At 39.7% G+C, this 18,709-nt stretch overlaps 1 protein-coding gene across 2 annotated transcripts in view; it reads right to left on the reverse strand.

Annotated features, from left to right (window-relative positions):
• cpne5b (copine Vb) overlaps nucleotides 1–18,709 on the reverse strand; it is a gene marked incomplete at both ends in the record, with an annotated part of 137,806 nt that overhangs the window by 26,112 nt on the left and 92,985 nt on the right. For both annotated transcript variants that reach the window (XM_083938777.1, XM_083938776.1), the window contains 2 exons: nucleotides 1,183–1,286; nucleotides 16,912–16,975. In XM_083938777.1, coding sequence (XP_083794903.1) covers nucleotides 1,183–1,286; nucleotides 16,912–16,975 — 168 coding nt within the window. The remainder of the gene's footprint in view (nucleotides 1–1,182; nucleotides 1,287–16,911; nucleotides 16,976–18,709) is intronic.

Raw genomic sequence — 18,709 nt, forward strand, 5'->3', positions numbered from 1 at the left:
GTGCTTAAATTGGGCTGTACCGAGCCTTGTTAACATATTTTTTTCTCCCAGCTATATTGTATTTTAGACCACAGATAATTATTTGATGTTTAAGTATGGCCTTTTAATAATTTCCTTTGACCACACGTGATAATGATATGCAAATTGATTTCTCTATCTTAAATGCTTTGCAGAGCCACAAACATTCCTATCAACTACCACCCAAATATCGTCTTGAAAATGAACAAGGCGTAATGCAATTTTTCTTTTTTCCCCACCCAAATCCTTGGATTACTTGTCTTTCAAAACCCTGTTAGTCCTTTAGCCACAGAGGCCTCTGATTTGTACCACCCTCTGGCAAACTGACTGTAGAGATCCATTTCCCACCCAGTTATATATAAAAATCTTCTTTGGCTAGATAGGGCTGATGCTATCACAACTGCACAGCCCCTTGGGAGGCTGAACAGGACTCTGGGAAGGTTTGAGGGGATGGTGGTGGATGGGGGAGGGGGGGGGGGGGGGCAGCCCAACGCAAATTGCCTCAGAAACTGACAACATTTTTCCAGTTGATGGAAATTGTAGATTGTGGTTTTTTTTTGCTTGCCTTTATTTTTATTTTTTGGAGATTATTCGCCTATCGTTCCAATTTGCTCCCCTGGAATAATTTATGTGAGGCGTATGTCATAGGAGTTGTGGTTGTGTTGTAAACAGGATACTTACCTCTGTGTGCAGCTTCTTAAATTGTGCAAGCCTCAGTAAACACTGCTGCTCTTCTCTCATACTGTATGTATATTACCACCCCTCTCTATTGTATCTCCTCTAATGTTCTTTCTGTTTCAGCCTCTCCCTCTTGCCCAAAGGATTTCCATTTGAATTTTTTATTATGTTACTATAACCTCTATGATATTGCACTTCCTGACTCATTTTTCAAAACTGATATTCCAAGCTAATTTCGGAGATAATTTATTCTGCTTGAAGAAAGACAACCTAATATTTGACAGTGTTTTCTCACCAGACTTTAGAGAGCTTTCTGTAACACAAAATTCCGCAGCAGCTGTTTTAAGTGTGTTTTTGCTAGCTGTAACTTCACTGTACCAGGAGGACTACATCACAGTGGAATGTGTTTGTCCCAGGGGGCTTCATTGTTCACTGACAGCACCAGCACCTTTTGAATGATAAAACAAAATCAGATGAAGCACTTACGTTCCATCCTCGTTGCTTCTGTAGAAGACCATGAAAGGGTCCGACTTGCCAAAGAAGTCCTTCTTGTCCAGCTTATTGGCACAGAACTGCATAGTGGCGCTGTCCTGCAGGGATGCATGGAGATGGAGGGAAATCACAACTTCTTCATGATTAAAGATTTGAAGCCATGTGGCCTATTTTGCTCCTCTTTCTCTACTTCTTCTCTTATGTTCCTAGTCACAACAGATGGAGGAAGCTGTCGGTGCATCATGCTAAGATTATTAATACTGTAGTCACTGCTTGTATTTATGTGTGTATGGCAATGTGTCTATCCTTATTTATATTTCTTGGCATATTGTGAATATTTGTTTTTCACAGAGAAATAGAGAGGCATATTATGTCTATATATAAGGATAAATAAGTCAGCACAGCCTGTGTGCCCATTGATTGACTTTTAGATAGATAGATAGATAGATAGATAGATAGATAGATAGATAGATAGATAGATAGATAGATAGATAGATAGATAGATAGATAGATAAATAGAAAGATAGAAAGATAGATAGATAGATAGATAGATAGATAGATAGATAGATAGATAGATAGATAGATAGATAGATAGATAGATAGATAGATAGATAGATAGATAGATAGATAGATAGATGGATAGATAGATAGATAGATAGATAGATAGATAGATAGATAGATAGATAGATGGATAGATAGATAGATACATATATATACTTTATTGATCCAAAGCTGGGAAATTACAGTGTAGCAGCAGCATTAGACACAGTAACAAAATATAGACACATCAAAACAGTAATATAAAATGCAATATAAAAATGCAATACACAAAGATACACAATGGCTTCAAATGATGTCACAAGCGCAAAATGGCAGCGCCTTTATCAGAGATATATTGGCCTTCACTTTTGTGCAGTGGGAGCAAGTGGAGATGCATCATTTACCATTATTTACATTGTAATATATTAACATAGATCACAGAATCACCTCGCCTGACTCAACTCTAGATATTTGAAACTGTAGATACTAGATACTTTTGTTAGTCTATAACTTTTTCAGCCTCAACTGTACTTTGAGCATGGTAACACATTTCTTTTTTGTTTCAATGGCATGTTTTTAGGAAAAACCATCACAGAATATTCAAAGTTAAGGTACACAGCTGTTAATGAACATGGTTCAGTAGAAGACATAATGAATTTTCAATTGAGTAATTAAGTCCATTTCTTTTATGTCAACTGTCACGTCGCAGCTACCATGTGCCATTGCTGGAGACGAGCACAATTAGTTTCAGCAGGGGTGTAAGAATAGCAGTGACTCAATGTTCTGTCCAGTACATGCTCACACACAATCGTACAGATGGCGAACATCCCGTACAAATACCCACAAATGTCACACAGCTGCTGGAAGACTCAAAGAAAGGCTTGGATAATTATTTCATGAATCACTTTATACAAAGTTAATATTCTGGGAAAATGATGTTCCCTCATTTGTATGAGGATGTAGAAATATGACTCCAGTATTTAGTGTAAAGTGTGAATGTCACCTGCTACCATGAACTACTGGCAGTCAGCCTACCGTGCACTTTAGCTTTATCTATAAACACAGCCTTACGGCATGTGTGCTTTTAGATAAGTGGGCATTATAATCCCTAACCATGAGACTGTATCTACCCACCTGTGGTCCTGCTAACATTAGTGCCAGCTGCTTACCAAGTCTACTTCTATCATGACCGGCAACTTCTTCTGATAGCTGTCACAACATCTGCAAAACATCAGACTATATCTACCATATTATTCAGCAATATTTCAGCATCAGAGAATGTCGAACACAAAGCACAGTCTGATGATGCATTCATTGTTGATCTCAGTTTAGAGCCATATCCAGAGCTTTTAAGTGTAATTTATGGTAAAATACAATATTTAGTTTGATATCAATTGTAGCCATAGTTTTTGCTTGAGCAGCAATTAAGCAAAGCATTGCAAGATCAATCCATCATATTGCTTTTTTTTACATTTAAATTAAGGACTAAAATGATAACTTTAATACCATAACTTTTGTTAATAATCTATTGTTTTGTTATTAATGGCTATGTTTAGTATAAGTCAGTTTCTGACCATTTAAATAAAGAATTTCCGTAGTTCTGTTAAAAAGGTTGTCGTTTCGGCATACATTTACACCGATACTCATAGCTAATATACATATATGTATATTATTGATATGAGCCGACCAATATATTCGTCTGGTTCTAAACAAAATTCGTTAGGCACATAATTAACTGTGTCTTAAGGTGACCTAAGGCTATTGTGGATTCAAAAGATGAACGCATTAAAATTTTTATATTTACTTTAAATAAATCAAAGACCAGCAGCAGATGCTGGAAGATTAATTCTCACTGCAAACCAACTCTTACTCTTCCCCTGTAGTGCAGCCTCTCTCTATAATAAGCCTGATCGTGCATTTTCTCCACCAGTTGTTTATCATGAAATGTAACGTTTCTAGCAATATGAATCATCTGTGGAGGCTTGTATTGTACTACTGTACTTGTTTACTTTCACCCCTCCCTTTTCTTGGCTCTCTGTTGTGTAGTGGCAGTGCAGGGACGGGGCCCAAGTTATCTCTGGTGTATGGGCTGCGGGCGGCTAATCTCTGAAACACAGTGGGTTCATTACAGTATGTTCAGATGCTATAACAGTAGATTGCTGTTGCTGTCAGGGCTCGAGGCCTTACACAGGGCAGCCATGGTGCCACTAATGATAGCTTAATAGCTTTTTAATGTTTTTGTGTTCTGCCTGTGTGCCGAGCACCAAATCAGCAAAAGAATGTGCGCATGGTTTGTGTGACACACTGTGTGTGAGAGCTGTCATATTTCTGTGCACATATGCCGATGCCCATTTAAATTTAACCACAGTGTCCTCTCTGTGCCTTTATCACACACAGCCAGGCACCGTGCATCACGCACTTCCCTCTGACACACTCATGATCACATCCACTACACTCTGGCAGCGAGAGGAACTTTATCTGTATTCCTGCCCTCACCCTGAGGACACACATGCACCACACGTCTGCCATTTGACACATCCCTCCCACACAGAAGACTCACTCTGTTCTCTTGAAAACACTCCTTTAAATCTCCTGGGGAATATTGGCCGCCATGATTGACACACAAGCAGTTTAATGCTTATGTAATATGAATATGTGACCAAAAAAATATTTGCTTTAGTAACCAATTTAATTTATGCCGCTTTCTGTCTCCTATCCCTAAATACTGGACATGTGTGTTAGTGTTTTTTCTATTTCAACAAGTATCTAAATTTGACATTGTACTCTTTCTACACATGAAAGCAGTGCTCAAGCTTATAGTGTAGCGCTCGGAATTGCGGCAATTAAAAATATACTGTATTGTGAAGAATGTCTGTCCCTGCGCCTTAAGTGATTGAAAGAAAAAGAACAGCATAGCTCCAGTTTTTTCACTGCCAAGGCTGAAGAACAAGATATAGTGCAACTGATACAGTAAGTCAAATTTTAAATTTGTGTCAGCTTTCCTACATGCACACCATGTGTACCTATATATGCATGCATATAATATGTGCACTAATAAGGGATGGGTAAGTATTATTGGAATTTCTCCGGTGAACCTATTATTTGTACGGTTTTGCTTGCAGCCAATCACTGCCAGCATTCTTCAAAATTGATATAGCCACAATACATGGGCTGCGTATGTGGCTCGACACAGCAGTCTTGGGATGTCCGCAGCAGAGCCCGCCCAGCATATTCATTTGAAGCTGCCACATGGGTCACTAAAGCCGCAGCTCTATTTTTTATTTATTTTTTTCTCTCTACACATGCCTATGCAACCCTCCAACAGGTAAACACTACATACAACTGTGTAAAAACAAGTACTCTCTGCTAAAACTGATTAAGATACATACCTGACTGTACCAGAGGGCAGTACAGCACAGCTTCCAAACCCTTTATAACCAACTGCATTAAAACTCAATGGCAAACAGTGAAGCTAGCAGCAGCCACACACTACAAGGGGGTGCGTGTTGCTGCCTAAGTATTTCAGCTATTGCAGTCTGTGATGTGGTGAAGTCCAGCACAGTGGATTTGACGGATTTGTCAGTTCAGTGTTCTGAGATAACACCAAGTGTGTGTCAACTGTGAAACTGTCCACATCGTACCCCTATTTTAAGTAATTATGAGCCAGCTGGGCCAAAATGGATTAAAACTGTAAACACAAGGTTTCACTGGGTTTGCTCTATTGGAATATAGGAATTGAACTTGCCAGGTTTTGTTATTCAAAGAAGCAGAATTTGGCAACGTAGCACTCTGAGTAAGCAAGAGGGAGGACACACCAGGAAATCTCTGCAGGGCTAATAGGCACATAAAAGCATTTATGGTGATAGAATGTGTTGAGGATATAAATTATTCATCTGCTCCTGCCTCATTAAGGTTCTGTGGCACGAACACACACTCTTCTAAAGGTCTGTGATCAACAGCAGTTTGCTAATATGGAGAGAATCAGAGTATCAATATTTAAAGAGAGGGGGGAGGGCACGCATTCACACCTTCAGGGGAGTAATGCAGTAGCATTTGTGACAGGAGAGAGTACGTGTCTCACTGCAGAAAGAGTTATAGATGCACCAATTAAGACAGGAGGAATGGGGAGAAGACAAGAGGAACGGTAATAAAATGCAGTCCATGTGATGGCTGTTGGGGTTGTGTTCCCTTAGCAGTTCTCTCTAATTCGTATGCTGTTTTACATGTGCTGTATGTGTCACATGCTTCATGTAGGCTATTTTGTGCTTTTTTTGGCTACTGCCAGTCTTCTCCAATGTTGTCATATCATTTTAGCCTTTTAGCTGTATTATCATTAATTGCATTATTTTTCTAGTGTAACATGTCAGTAGTATCAATGTTTTACCACAAGTTGCTTTAATGCACTGACCCGATAAAAAATAAAAATACTAGTAAAAAAAGTACAGTGTGAGGGCCAATCCACTGCATTTGGAGTCATATAGGCATGTATTACTGAGTCAGTTAAAACCAGGAGCAAAGAAGAATAAAAAAAGCAAAAGAAAAGAAAATAGATAATGTTTAAACATATTTAAAAGAGCTCAGCTTTAAGCACATGAAAAGAGAAATGTTTTTAGCCTGGATTTAAAAGTGCTCACAGTTGGGGCGGATTTCAGATGTGCTCATAGTTTGTTCCAGTTGTGTGCAGCATCACAGCTAAATGCTGCTTCACCATGTCTAGTTTGAACTCTGTGCTCCACTATCTGACCTGAGTCTGTAGATCTCAGAGCCTTACTGGGTTTATACTCTACTAACATGTCTTTCATGTATTCTGGACCAAAACCATTGAGTGATTTGTAAACCAGTAGCAGAACTTTAAAATGTATTCTGTAGCTGACTGGGAGCCGATGTAAGGTCTTGAGAACTGGGCTGATGTGATCTGATCTCTCTGTTCTGGTTAAAACTCGAGCTGCAGCGTTCTGAATGAGCTGGAGCTGTCTGACACTTTTGGGGGGAGTCCTGTCAGAAGACCAGAAAGGATGAATCTGCTTCTCCTGATTAGTTTAGGACATAAAACCCTTAATTCTGGTTATGTTCTTAAGTTCATAAAGGGCTGATATGGTGACTGATTTGATATGGCTGTTGAAGGTCAGATCTGAGTCTATCAGCACGCCAAGGTTTCAGACTTGATCTTTAGTTACTATGATAACTATGATAGTTGAAATTAGAATTCTGCAGAATTTGACCCAAAGGCATCATATCTAAGTTGAACAGAAGGGGTCCAAGGACTGACCCCTGAGGAACTCCACATGTCATAGCCACTCAATTGGATTGATAACCACCAATGGTCACAAAATAACTCCGCTCCTCAAAGTAGGACCTGAACCATTTTAGGACTGTCCAACTGAGTCCTGCCCAGGTTTCCAACCTGTTCAGCAGTATATTGGGATCCACAGTGTCAAACGCAGCACTGAGATCCAACAGGACCTGAAGTGACACCTTGCCTGAGTCAGTGTTCAACCTTATGTCATTTAACACTCTAATAAGAGCTGTTTCTGTACTGTGGTGAGGTCGGAAGCCTGATTGAAATTTGTCAAAAAGTCCACTGGAGTTAAATAAGTTGCTGAGTTTATTTAAAACCACTTTCTCAACGATCTTGGCTATAAAGGGAAGATTTGAGACGGGTCTGTAGTTGGTTAAAAAGGTGGTAACCAATGTTCTCTTTTTTTAGTTATTTTTAGGGGTTTAGGAAACGTGCCCGCTTGAAGTGAGCAATTTATTATTTGCTGCAGATCTGTTTGGACAGAGCTTACAATAGTTTTTAAAAAGTCAAATGGCATTGTGTCAAGACAAAATGATTTAAGATGCTGAACTGTTTCTTCTACTGTTTGTGGTCAAGTGTATTAAACTCTGACATTACAGTTGATTTATTTCTAGGTGGTTTTAGGGATTGCGTTATTGTATCATTTTGCTGATTTGTGTGGATATTTAGCCTTATAGATTTGTTTTTGATATCTTGATATCAATAGAAGTAATGTCAACACCTAACCAGATCCAGTGTGGCCTAGAGTGTGTGAGGGCACTTTCACATGTTGGAAGAGGCCAAAAGTGTCAAGAAGAGAACAAAGTTCTTTGGCATTTCTTTCAATGTTATTGTCTATGTGAATGTTAAAATCCCCTCTTGTGATAAAAAAAAGTTGTAGTCAGTGCAGATAACTGACAGCAGCTCAGCAAAGTCATCAAAGAATTGTCGTAGGTGTCTTAGTGGTCTATAAATAATTAGGAAGATAACATTTGTCTCCCCCTTTACTAAAAAACAGAGATATTTAAAAGAGCCAAAATCACCAAATATAGTTTCCTTGCACTGAAATACAGATTTTAAAATGACAGCAACTCCCCGCCTTTTTTACCACTTCGACACTTATTCATAAAAATTTAATTTGTTGGTGCTGCCTAAGTGAGAATGGTACCACAGCTACAATCAGTCAGCCATGTTTCAATGAGAAATAAAAAGTCTAGATTAAAGGTCATAATGATGTAATTTCCTAAAAAAATATTTTTTGGCTAGTGAGCTGATATTGAGTAAAGCTAACCTTGTGGCGATAACAGGAGACACTGCTGAGTTTGGAGGTTACAAGCTATACTCAATAGACTGGTAGATTTAATTAAACCCTTTTTATTCCTCACCAGTTTGAACACTTTTCTTTTACCCGTCACTTTAGGGATTGAAAAGGCTGCCTGGAATCCATAGGGCCCTGACTTTTCCTGGGGAGGAAAGAAGGTGAAGGTTGGGAGTCTCCTGTTGGGGCTGGGGGAGACTCCCCTCTTTGGGGATAATCCACTTGTTGGGGTGAAGATGGTGACGTTGCTTGTTCTTTCTAAGTCCGCTGTCCTCCATGGTCAATCCTTATCTCAGCGCCCTCACCAGAGTGCTGTCTTATCTGTTGTTTTGGATTTTCTTGTCTCTTGTCCTTGACAGGGACTGCTGGTGCCTGACTCAAAAAATAAAAAATGTTGGAACTTAAGTCAAAATCCATCTGCCTTAAAGAGGTGCTTGTGTTCCCAAAATATGTTGAAATGGTCAATACATTTAATTGATTGAGCAGTACACATGTCTTTGAGCCATCTGTTTAGCATCATCAGCCTGCTGAATCTCTCATGTCTTCCCGGGACTGTTGGTAAAATTCCACTGAAAAACACTTCAGTATTTAAACACTGAACTTTGTTTATCAGATCAATTAAGTCTTGTTTTAATACCTTCGATTGTTGCTTCTTGATGCTCAGCAACAATCTTAAGGCAAGTGAAAATTAGAGGCATCAAAGAAGGTACTAGATTGGAGGACATGGATCTGGCGAATGAGAATAAGAAAATTAGAATGTTTCATCAAGGATCCTGGAGGGGGCCTGGGAGTATGCCCATCCAGTCTACATGTGCTTTGTGGATCTGGAGGAGGCATATGACAGGGTCCCCTGGGAGATACTGTGGGGGGTGCTGCGGGCGTATGGGGTATGGGCTGTGGGCCATCCAATCTCTGTACGCTCAAAGTGAGAGCTGTGTCCGGATCCTCGGCACTAAGTCGGATTCGTTCCCGGTGGGGGTCGGCCTCCGCCAGTGTTGCGCTTTGTCACCAATCTTGTTTGTGATTTTGAATATAGAGGCGTAGTCGTGGTGGGGAGGGGGTGCAGTTCGGTGGGCTGAGGATCTCGTCTCTGCTTTTTGCAGTTGACGTTGTCCTGATGGCATCGTCTGTCAGTGATCTTCAGCACTCACTGGATCAATTCGCAGCCGAGTGTGAAACGGCTGGGATGAGATTCAAGATTCAAGATTCACGATTCAAGAAGCTTTATTTATCCCGAGGGAAATTATTGTGCAACAGTTTCAATACAAAGGTGGGAAAGGATCAGAGTGACAATAAGCTAACATAAATCAAATCAAAATAAAGCTAACATAAAATAAATCAAACAATAACTAAGTGTGACAGAGTGCAACAGACATTATGGTTAAGCGTAGGTATATACAAGATACAACAATACGCACTGTGCAGTTTAGCAGCAAATTGAAATAAGATAAGTACAAACTTAATAAGTGAGTGATAAGGAGCGATAAGTGGTAACAGTGTTAAAAATGTAGCAGCATTTCTTACAGAACTAAGTTACAGTAAAGTACAGTCAAGTGTAGCAGCATTTCTTTCTGAAGTTAAGTTAAAGTACACCTAACAAAGTGATGTAGTGATGATATAAAGTGATATAAAGTGACAAAGTGACAAGTGACATTTGCTCAGGACACAGTTTCTCCACTGTTCCTTACCTGACCGGGGAGAGATGAATTATACAGTTTGATGGCCACCGGAAGAAAAGACTTCCTCCGGCGTTTAGTGTTACACCGGGGGAGAATGACTCTATGACTGAAGGTGCTTCTGCTGGAGGTCAGCAGCTGGTGGAGAGGGTGAGTGTTGTTGTCCAGTATGCTGTACACTTTAGACAGCATCCCCCTCTCAGACACCGCCACCAAAGAGTCCAGCTGGACCCCCAGGACAGAGCCAGCCTTCCTGATGATCCTACTGATTCTCTTTGCGACTGCTGCCCTCAGTCTGCTGCCCCAGCACACAACAGCAAAGAAGATGGCACTGGCTACCACCGACTGGTAGAACATCCTCAGCATGGTGTTACATACATTGAATGACCGGAGCCTCCTCAGGAAATAAAGACGACTCTGGCCCTTCTTGTAAACAGCCTCAGTGTTCTTTGGACCAGTCCAGTTTGTTATCCAGGTATACTCCAAGGTATTTGTAAACCTGGACAACATCCACAGTCACGCCGTTAATGGAGATGGGTGTGGGGGCAGATTTACTGCGGAAATCCACCACTAGCTCCTTAGTCTTGGTGGGGTTTAGAATCAGGTGATTAGCTGCACACCAGTTGACGAAGGAGTCCACCACGCCCCTGTACTCCTCCTCCTTCCCCTCACTGACACAGCCAACAATTGCAGAATCGTCTGCAAACTTCTGCAAGTGGCAGGACTCAGAGAGGAGCTGAAAGTCTGAGGTGTACAGGTTGAACAGAAAGGGGGAAAGAACAGTTCCCTGTGGAGCCCTGCTGCTGACCACAGTGTCAGACACTCCGTCCTGCAGTCTGACATACTGTGGTTGACCGGTCAAGTAATCCGGATCAGCGGCTCTCAATCTGAGGCCATGGCTGTCAGCAGGAAACCGGTGGATTGCTTACTCCAGGTAGGGAATGAGTCCTTTCCCCAAGTGAAGGAGTACCAAGTATGAGTGAGTGGACGATGGAGCGTGAGTTTGGCAGGAGAATTGGAGCAGCAGTATTGCAGCCGCTTTACCGCACCGTTGTGACGAAGGCAAAGCTCTCAATCTACCGTTTAATCTTTGTTCCTACCCTCACCTATGGTCATGAAAGCTGGGTCATGACCAAAAGAACGAGGTCTCGGGTACAAGCGGCTGATGATATACTGTACATGTGCAATCAATAGGTTTAGAAAAGTAACAGGCCTGGAAGAAATAATTTCTTATCACACACAGAAATAATACGGGTGTAACAACACATTGATCTGGATCAATATACGGATTCATTCATCAATGATCCAATATCATCTATTCAAAGTGACAATATGGTCATCTTTAACACATGCCTTTATTTTGAAAATCCAGCTTTATATTTCTTCTTTTTTATGAAAGAGAAAAGATTGTTTTTCAAATGTCTCTAAAAGCACAGTAATAACATTTTCAAATCATATTTTAGTTGCTTTTTGTGAGTTGATATAAATGTCTTGACTGTGACTGCGTTAAATATGACATTTTCTAATATCAATAGCAGTCGATAACCAAACCCAAAAGTGGGAGTTACATAACCCAATATTTTCATAGTCAAAGTGCTTAGATAGCTGCCAAAACTTTGAACTCTTTTTTAAATAACCAAGACATGTAGTTGGAGAAATCTTGCAAAAAAAAAGAAGCTTTTTAAATTGATTTTTATACTGCATGCCTCATAAATTTCATCGGAAGAACAATCTTTTCCCAATTATCAGCTCTATTCCTTAAGCTCTTGTGGTATTTGGTCCATATGAATCCGATTTATCAAAGACACACTGTTGTTGATAAGTTATCATTCTCCTCCCACACTACATTTAGCTGCCAAATCTTCTGTAACCTTTGGCATACACTGAGAACTAATTTAAACAGTCAGTGCATCATGTAGAAAGTGCAGGGTCCTACAGGAGTAGGAGAGTACAGGGTCATAAATGAACAATTTTCATGTATTTGTTTCGATGCCCTTTGAATCTGTATTGCTGTGATGTCTTGTTTTGACTCTGGAATGCTGAATCTAATTCACACTTTTTGGTACTAAAGAAACCTTGAACCTTGAACGACATGGGATGTTTGCTGCAATATTCATATTCAGTTTATATTAGGGCTGCAGCGTTTAGTCACCGTAATGGATGAAGTAGACGCTGAAAATGCATCAACATCAACATTTTGAATTGCAGCATCATGTTTTTACTTTTTCTAAAATGTTCTTCTCTCTTCTGGACTTGGACTTATACTTATATAGCGCCTTTTTTGGCCTTCTGACTACTCAACACACTTTACACTATTTGCCACATTCACCCATACATTCACACTGATAGCAGTGGACACCTACATACCATCTAATCTAACACCACCAATTCAGGGTTCAGTGTCTTGAAAGGACACTTTGACATGCGGACCGGAGGAGCAGGGGATCGAACCGTCAATCTCTCAAATGGAAAACTACCCGCTCTTCCTCTGAGCCACAGCTGCCCTTCCCTCCTTTTTCTCCGTTATTCATTCTGCGGTGCTGATGACCGCTGTTGTTTAAATTTCAAATTATCATTAATATCCTCTGCTCTTGTGTTTTACCAAGTGGTGAAATGGTAACCCAAGATTTGCCTCTGGCAAGATGGTTAAGATCAGGCATCAAAATCTAATGGTTAAGGTTAGTATCAGTTAGTGTAGGTGGTTGGGAAGGAAGGGTCGTGAGAGTTTTTGTGAGTTTTTTGTAATCTACAACTGTAGAATTACTGGCCAGACACGACTGCAGAGCGTGTCCATTATAATCAACAGCTGATGTACTGACCACTGAAGCTGCTGAGCTCTGACAGCCGAAAAGAGAAGTGACAGGTGAAGTAAACATAATGTTGTCAGTAAGGTCAACAGGCTCGGTAACGCATTTTCTTTTTAAAGTGCTGTGCAGTGGAACTAATATATGCTGATGTGAAAAGCGGTTCATGTGGAAAAGTAAGTGATAAATTACTAAAATATTTAAAGAAACTTTAAATTGTTAAATTTGAGAGGAGAGTTTGGTGTGGTGGTAGAATGGGTTAGATTTGTTCATCAAAAACTAAACAAATAGCTCTTATTTCTTTTTATCATGTTGCTGTTGCCAGTTTCAATCTACAGGTTGCATTTTAGCATGCATGACATTTGTTTATATTGTGCTTTGTGCAGCATTATACAAATACATACAGTTTGTCAAACAGTCAATTCAGTTTTTTGGAGGAAAATTATCGTTTAGATTAATCAACTAATTGATAAAATAGCTGACAGATCAATCGCTAGAAAAGTAGTTGTTAGTGGCAGCCCTACTTTGTATTCAGTATTGAGCAACTAGCGCTCACTACATGGTTTCTCCATTTCCACGTGGAGACCACAATAAAATAGAATAGAAATACTTTATTGGTCCCATAACAAGCATAATATTTGGTGAGTTACATTTGCTTCCTTCTTGAATAGAATATATATATAAAGAGAGATCAATGAAAAATAACACTGAATAAATAGAATTAATAAAATATAATAAGAATGTGTGGTCATCTTGGGCTGCTTATGTTTTCCCCAGAAAGTTTTCTGTGACAGTGGAGGTTTTGCAGACCAAATTAGTCAAGTTGAAAACGGGCAGTGACCTTCTGTTCTAGCAAAGCTAATTATTTAATGCTATCTGCCATGGTATGACCTCAGTTTATTAACTTAAGCTGCTCTTCCTTTGATCATTACTCTAATTATGTTCAACTCCTGAACACAGACGCATTTTGAAAAGATATCTAAGCAATTAAGGTGCCTCTCTCTTAAGACTTCTTTACACTTTATAGTTTTATAATTATGTCCAAAATAAACCTTATAACTCAAATCAATAAAATCTGCTCTAACCAGGGTTGTTTCATGCCAAGTTTCCTTTCACATTGGTAGAACATTGCAGTCTTTTCCACAAAAACAGACACATAAACTTAATACCACATATTTTCTGCATCACAAAGGTTAAAACTGGAGTCGAAGCATTCTTTGACTGAAAACCAGGTGTAAAGATGGCTGATGAGAATTAATCATGAGCGTGTACAAATGTATCATGGTATGTACAATCCAGTGGCGGCTGCTGGTCTTTCAAGGAGGGGAAGCTTCTGGCGACTTTTCTGGCCTACATCATAAATATTTTTGTTTATTTATATGTAAATTCTACCCTTTGTTCCTTTTCAAGAAAATGATCTGTGACCATGTCGTACCAACTAGGCGTCTTTTCCAGGGACTTGGCCAGTGTCCTCTCAATGGCAGCAGAGCTAGGCTGCTTAAACGGCCTTGGCCCAGCTGGAGCTGCTGCGCCAGGCCACTGTGAAGTGTGATGGCCTGTGAGTGTGAGTGATCGTAACGGGGGATTTATCCAATGACCTTCTAGTTTCGCTGCAGTGGAACAACCCTCTCTACGCTTCCCCATTGAAGTCAGTAGAAGCTGAGCGTCCGACTGTGTAAAGCGCTGTGGCGCTGCAGGGATGAATGACAAGGAAGTTGTGCCGGTTACCTGTGATTAACTAATAACTGATTCTGAACAAAAGATGAAGGCTTTCTAGCGCGTATTTGGACAATGAAATGTACACAAAGCAGTACATATTTCACCACTTATTATTATTTTTTTGGTAACATTTCAGTCGACAAAAAAAACAACGATTTTGAAAAGACTTCCTCTTTTGAGCAGCAGTCATTGCTTACGTTCCAATAAGTAACTTGAAATGCTCTAATGGAGTTGAACTTGAGAGAAGGGTGTCTCTATAAACAGATTTCTGCACATAATTGCAGATAAAAGATAATGATAAGCTAATGAACAGCTATATCATCATCAGACAATAGCCGATAGGTTGCATGAGTGCAATTGTGATGGCCGGCCAGTGTGCCCAGTCTCTTTTGCTCTCATGGACTGTTTACCTGCATGCAACCGCTACACAAATGCTTACAGGTTCCCATGCAAAATCTGTTACAAAGATATAGATAATGCCAGTATAGAATGAACTCCTTTATCCTAGTCAGACCCACCGGTGGTGTAGTGCAGTGGAACATTTTGCATATTCTACCGAATTTTACTGTAAATTCTAGTCAAAATTTTTCAATTTCAATGTGTCATGCTGAATTATTGGGAAATGTGTAATTATATGCTCAAGGAATCTTTGATTCATTTGAGGAAGCTGCTAAATGCTATGTATATGCTCTGCAGCCTTAACCAGACTTTACATGTTAATGAAGGTGTGTTTGTATGCTAATAATTATTCAGGCAGGTTATGAACAAGTATGTGAAAGAGAGAGGTATTTGTGCACGTGTGTGTGTATGTGTTTAGATATGTGTATCATTCTGTGTGAGTATGTATGCTTGTCTGTGTGTGTGTCACAGGCTACAAGGGACGAGGTCGGGCAGGGCTGCGTTTTAATTAACCGACACTCCGTATCATCTGCCAAGCTGTTCTCAGAGCTAAGAGCTGGTACATGCCAGGCGTTAAATAATCCTCTATTGATTGACTTCACTGTCTTTGTATCTGTTTCTATCTGTCTGACTCTTTCTCTTACACACTCGCACACACACACACACACACACACACACACACACACACGCACGCACGCACGCACGCCCACACACACACACACGCACACACACACACAAATCTCTCTTTCTCTCCAACTTTTCACTGCTTGTTTGCACTTTCATTTAATGGGCCATTTTTCTCCTTTACTCCCTCTCTCTCACACTTTGTGCCATTTGCTCTGTTGCAATCTCATGGTTTTCCATATTATCTTGTAATCTGTGTTCTGGGAGCCCAGTGAAGCATCCAAAGCTTTACTCCACAGTGTTAGTAGAGGGACTGTCAGCATTTGCCCCATCATGTTTCTGGGCCATTAGACAGGGCAGAAGACACTCCGCAGAGTGGGTTGGTCAAGATAGATGTCCATCTTCCGTAGACCTGGGTCCGTCCGATGTTCCTTCCCTTTAAAGGGAAGGTTTTTGTTGCCACTGTGCATTCTACGGGGGAATTGTTGGATCTATGTAAATCATAAATAAGTCATAGAGTGTGGTCTATACCTACTCTGTAAAGTATCCAATCCAATTGAATTGAATTAAACTTTCTCTACCTCCATACTACTACTCAACTTTGTATATGTTTTAGTCCACAGTCTGTAAATAGCTAATGATATTTACTATATATATATATATATATATATATATATATATATATATATATATATATATATATATACTGTGCAGAGGCGTGGCAACATTCTGAAGTTTGTGACAAGTGACAGAGACAGATTGGCCATCATCACTATCACATAAGCCGCTTTGAGCTTCTAAAGGAGGTCTCTTCGCTTCCCTCACTCGCATCTCTTTGCCGGAGGAGCCAAAGCTGCCGAATGAGAAATCCTATTGCGTCAGTCTTAAGCAACAACAGTTACTTATGACGTGCTGCAAAACTGTGTCCATCATGAAGCGCTGCATTTATGCATCACGCTACTTGATAGACGACCTCTGCTTTTAAGATGCACCTGTGTTTCCTCGCTCTAAGCAAATCGAAAAGCCTCCTAGCTCTTTGTCTCCTTGAGGTGCATTTGAGGAATTTGACAATGCTCCATAAAGATTTTTGAGTCACACGGTGACCTTTCAACTCCCAAGAGGCCTGAACAAGCTATTTTTTTGTATGCAGTCTGAATTTTAGAAGAATCTACGTGATTTAAAGCAAAATAAAACAAAGAAGTTCCGAAAGTGGGCTAAACCAAGTCGGCAGGAAGTTTCCTTTATCTATAACTGTGCGCTCAACTCAAACCACCTTATGCACGGAGTCTGTTTAAACAGGCTTTGATGGCAGATGTTTGCCTGTTAATGTGTGTTTGGCAGGAAAGATTATTATAGCTTACTCACTCGACAATTGCTCAGCTCCTCTGCAGAAAGGATGATGGTACCACATTTCTTCCCTTGGATCCCTCTGTGGAGTAAAGAGAGACAACAATAAGAGTTTAATTAAGGAAACATCTTCTATATGTCCACTCCTGGCTCTTAAGTGATCATCAAAGGGCCAAGAATAAAAGCATGTCCATTTTCCATCTGTGAATTAGTCTTTCTTATACTAAACAAAAAAAAGTAATTTGATGGAGCTCATCCTTGACATTTCTTGACATATACAGAAAGACCCACAGAGCTTGTTTAAAAAAATGTATTTCCAAACGAGGTCATGTGCTCAGCCTGAGATCTTTCAGAGGACTGTAACTTTAAATGATATAAAATACCCTTAAACTTCAGTCCCTCAGTGCAATGTTTTGTGCAGAGTATCTCCTATATTGCTGACTACCATGTTGGAGCAATTTTCTCTAGCAAGTGGTCCTGTAGATCATTAAGCTGGTAAACATGACACATGGTCAATTCATATTCATGAATGAATATGTGGAGTGATAAGTTTTGTATGTTTTTGTGAATGTATTTCAGCTTCTTAGCCCAGATTTTCAAATTGCACAACATCACAGGCTCATATTACTCAGTGTCTTGCTCTCACAAAGAGGAAGTCATCAATGTTCTCATTATCTCTCCTCTTGTCTTCATTATGAGAACTTTAACTCTGAGTTGCAGTGAACAAGCAATCTATCATCTCTTCGTTTGTTCAGAGCACAGGAAGCGAAGCCTCAGCTGAGAAAGACGATCCAACTTCGTAACTTCGGTTTATGAGTTTATTAGCATGTTATGCAGCTTCTAGTCTGTTTTAGAACATTTTTATGTTTTCATGAAGCAACTGATCTAATTTCTTTCAAGACTCCTCACTTTTGGTGATCACACATATCCTGCATAATCCATTAAGGCATAAACACTTAAGAAATTAACCAAACAAAAGCTTCCACTGTACATCTTAAAATACCCTTTTGCAAACATCCTTCCATGTATCTTATCTTTTTTTTTCTTGCTATGATTGTTTAATTTTGTGTTACTTTTGGCTCTTTGTATTTGACACCTGGAAAGGTGAAGACTAAGGGGGGAAATAACAGTGCTGATACAGTATGTTTGTATTTGCACCTCTGTCTCCTGTTTCATAACTGTCAGGAAACCATTCCTCTTTTGTGGAGTAGTTTTTTATAGTTCACTACAGGAGGGTTGAATTAAAGTTGGTGGTGCAATACAGCTAATACAGTACGCTACAATTGCTTCCTCCATTTTGAATTCTTTGGCTATCTACTCCCTCAAAACTAGCACTGTTGACGGCTTGCTGTTGGTCAATGGCATCAATTCACTCTGTGAAAAAAATAAGTAGATTTACTTCATCCCCATGAGCAAATCCAGGTGTGCTGCAATTCAATTAATGGATTTAATTACTTAATTAGCTGATGGTGTCTGTATTTACACCAAACCTTTTATCTTTATGAAGCCATAAGAACAATTATTGGAATCATACTTGATTCAGCATTGAATATGGATAAAGAAAAAGGGTAAATCCACCTTTAATTAGGACCATTCATGTGTGTGTCTGACTTTGAGAAAGTCAACACCTTTATTTCTATCAAACCTTCATTACTATAGCTCTTTTAACTTTATATAACTCAGACCTATTAATTCTGTCTCCAGCTGTTCCGAATGCTGCGCCAAGGCTTTTAACATTATAAAGAAAAAACGACCATATCACTCCACCTCTCTCCTCCTTCCACAGGCTTCTTCTTAGTCATAGAAATGAGTTGTA

The sequence above is a fragment of the Echiichthys vipera genome (genome assembly GCF_963691815.1).
Source record: "Echiichthys vipera genome assembly, chromosome: X".
Lineage (NCBI taxonomy): Eukaryota > Metazoa > Chordata > Actinopteri > Perciformes > Trachinidae > Echiichthys > Echiichthys vipera.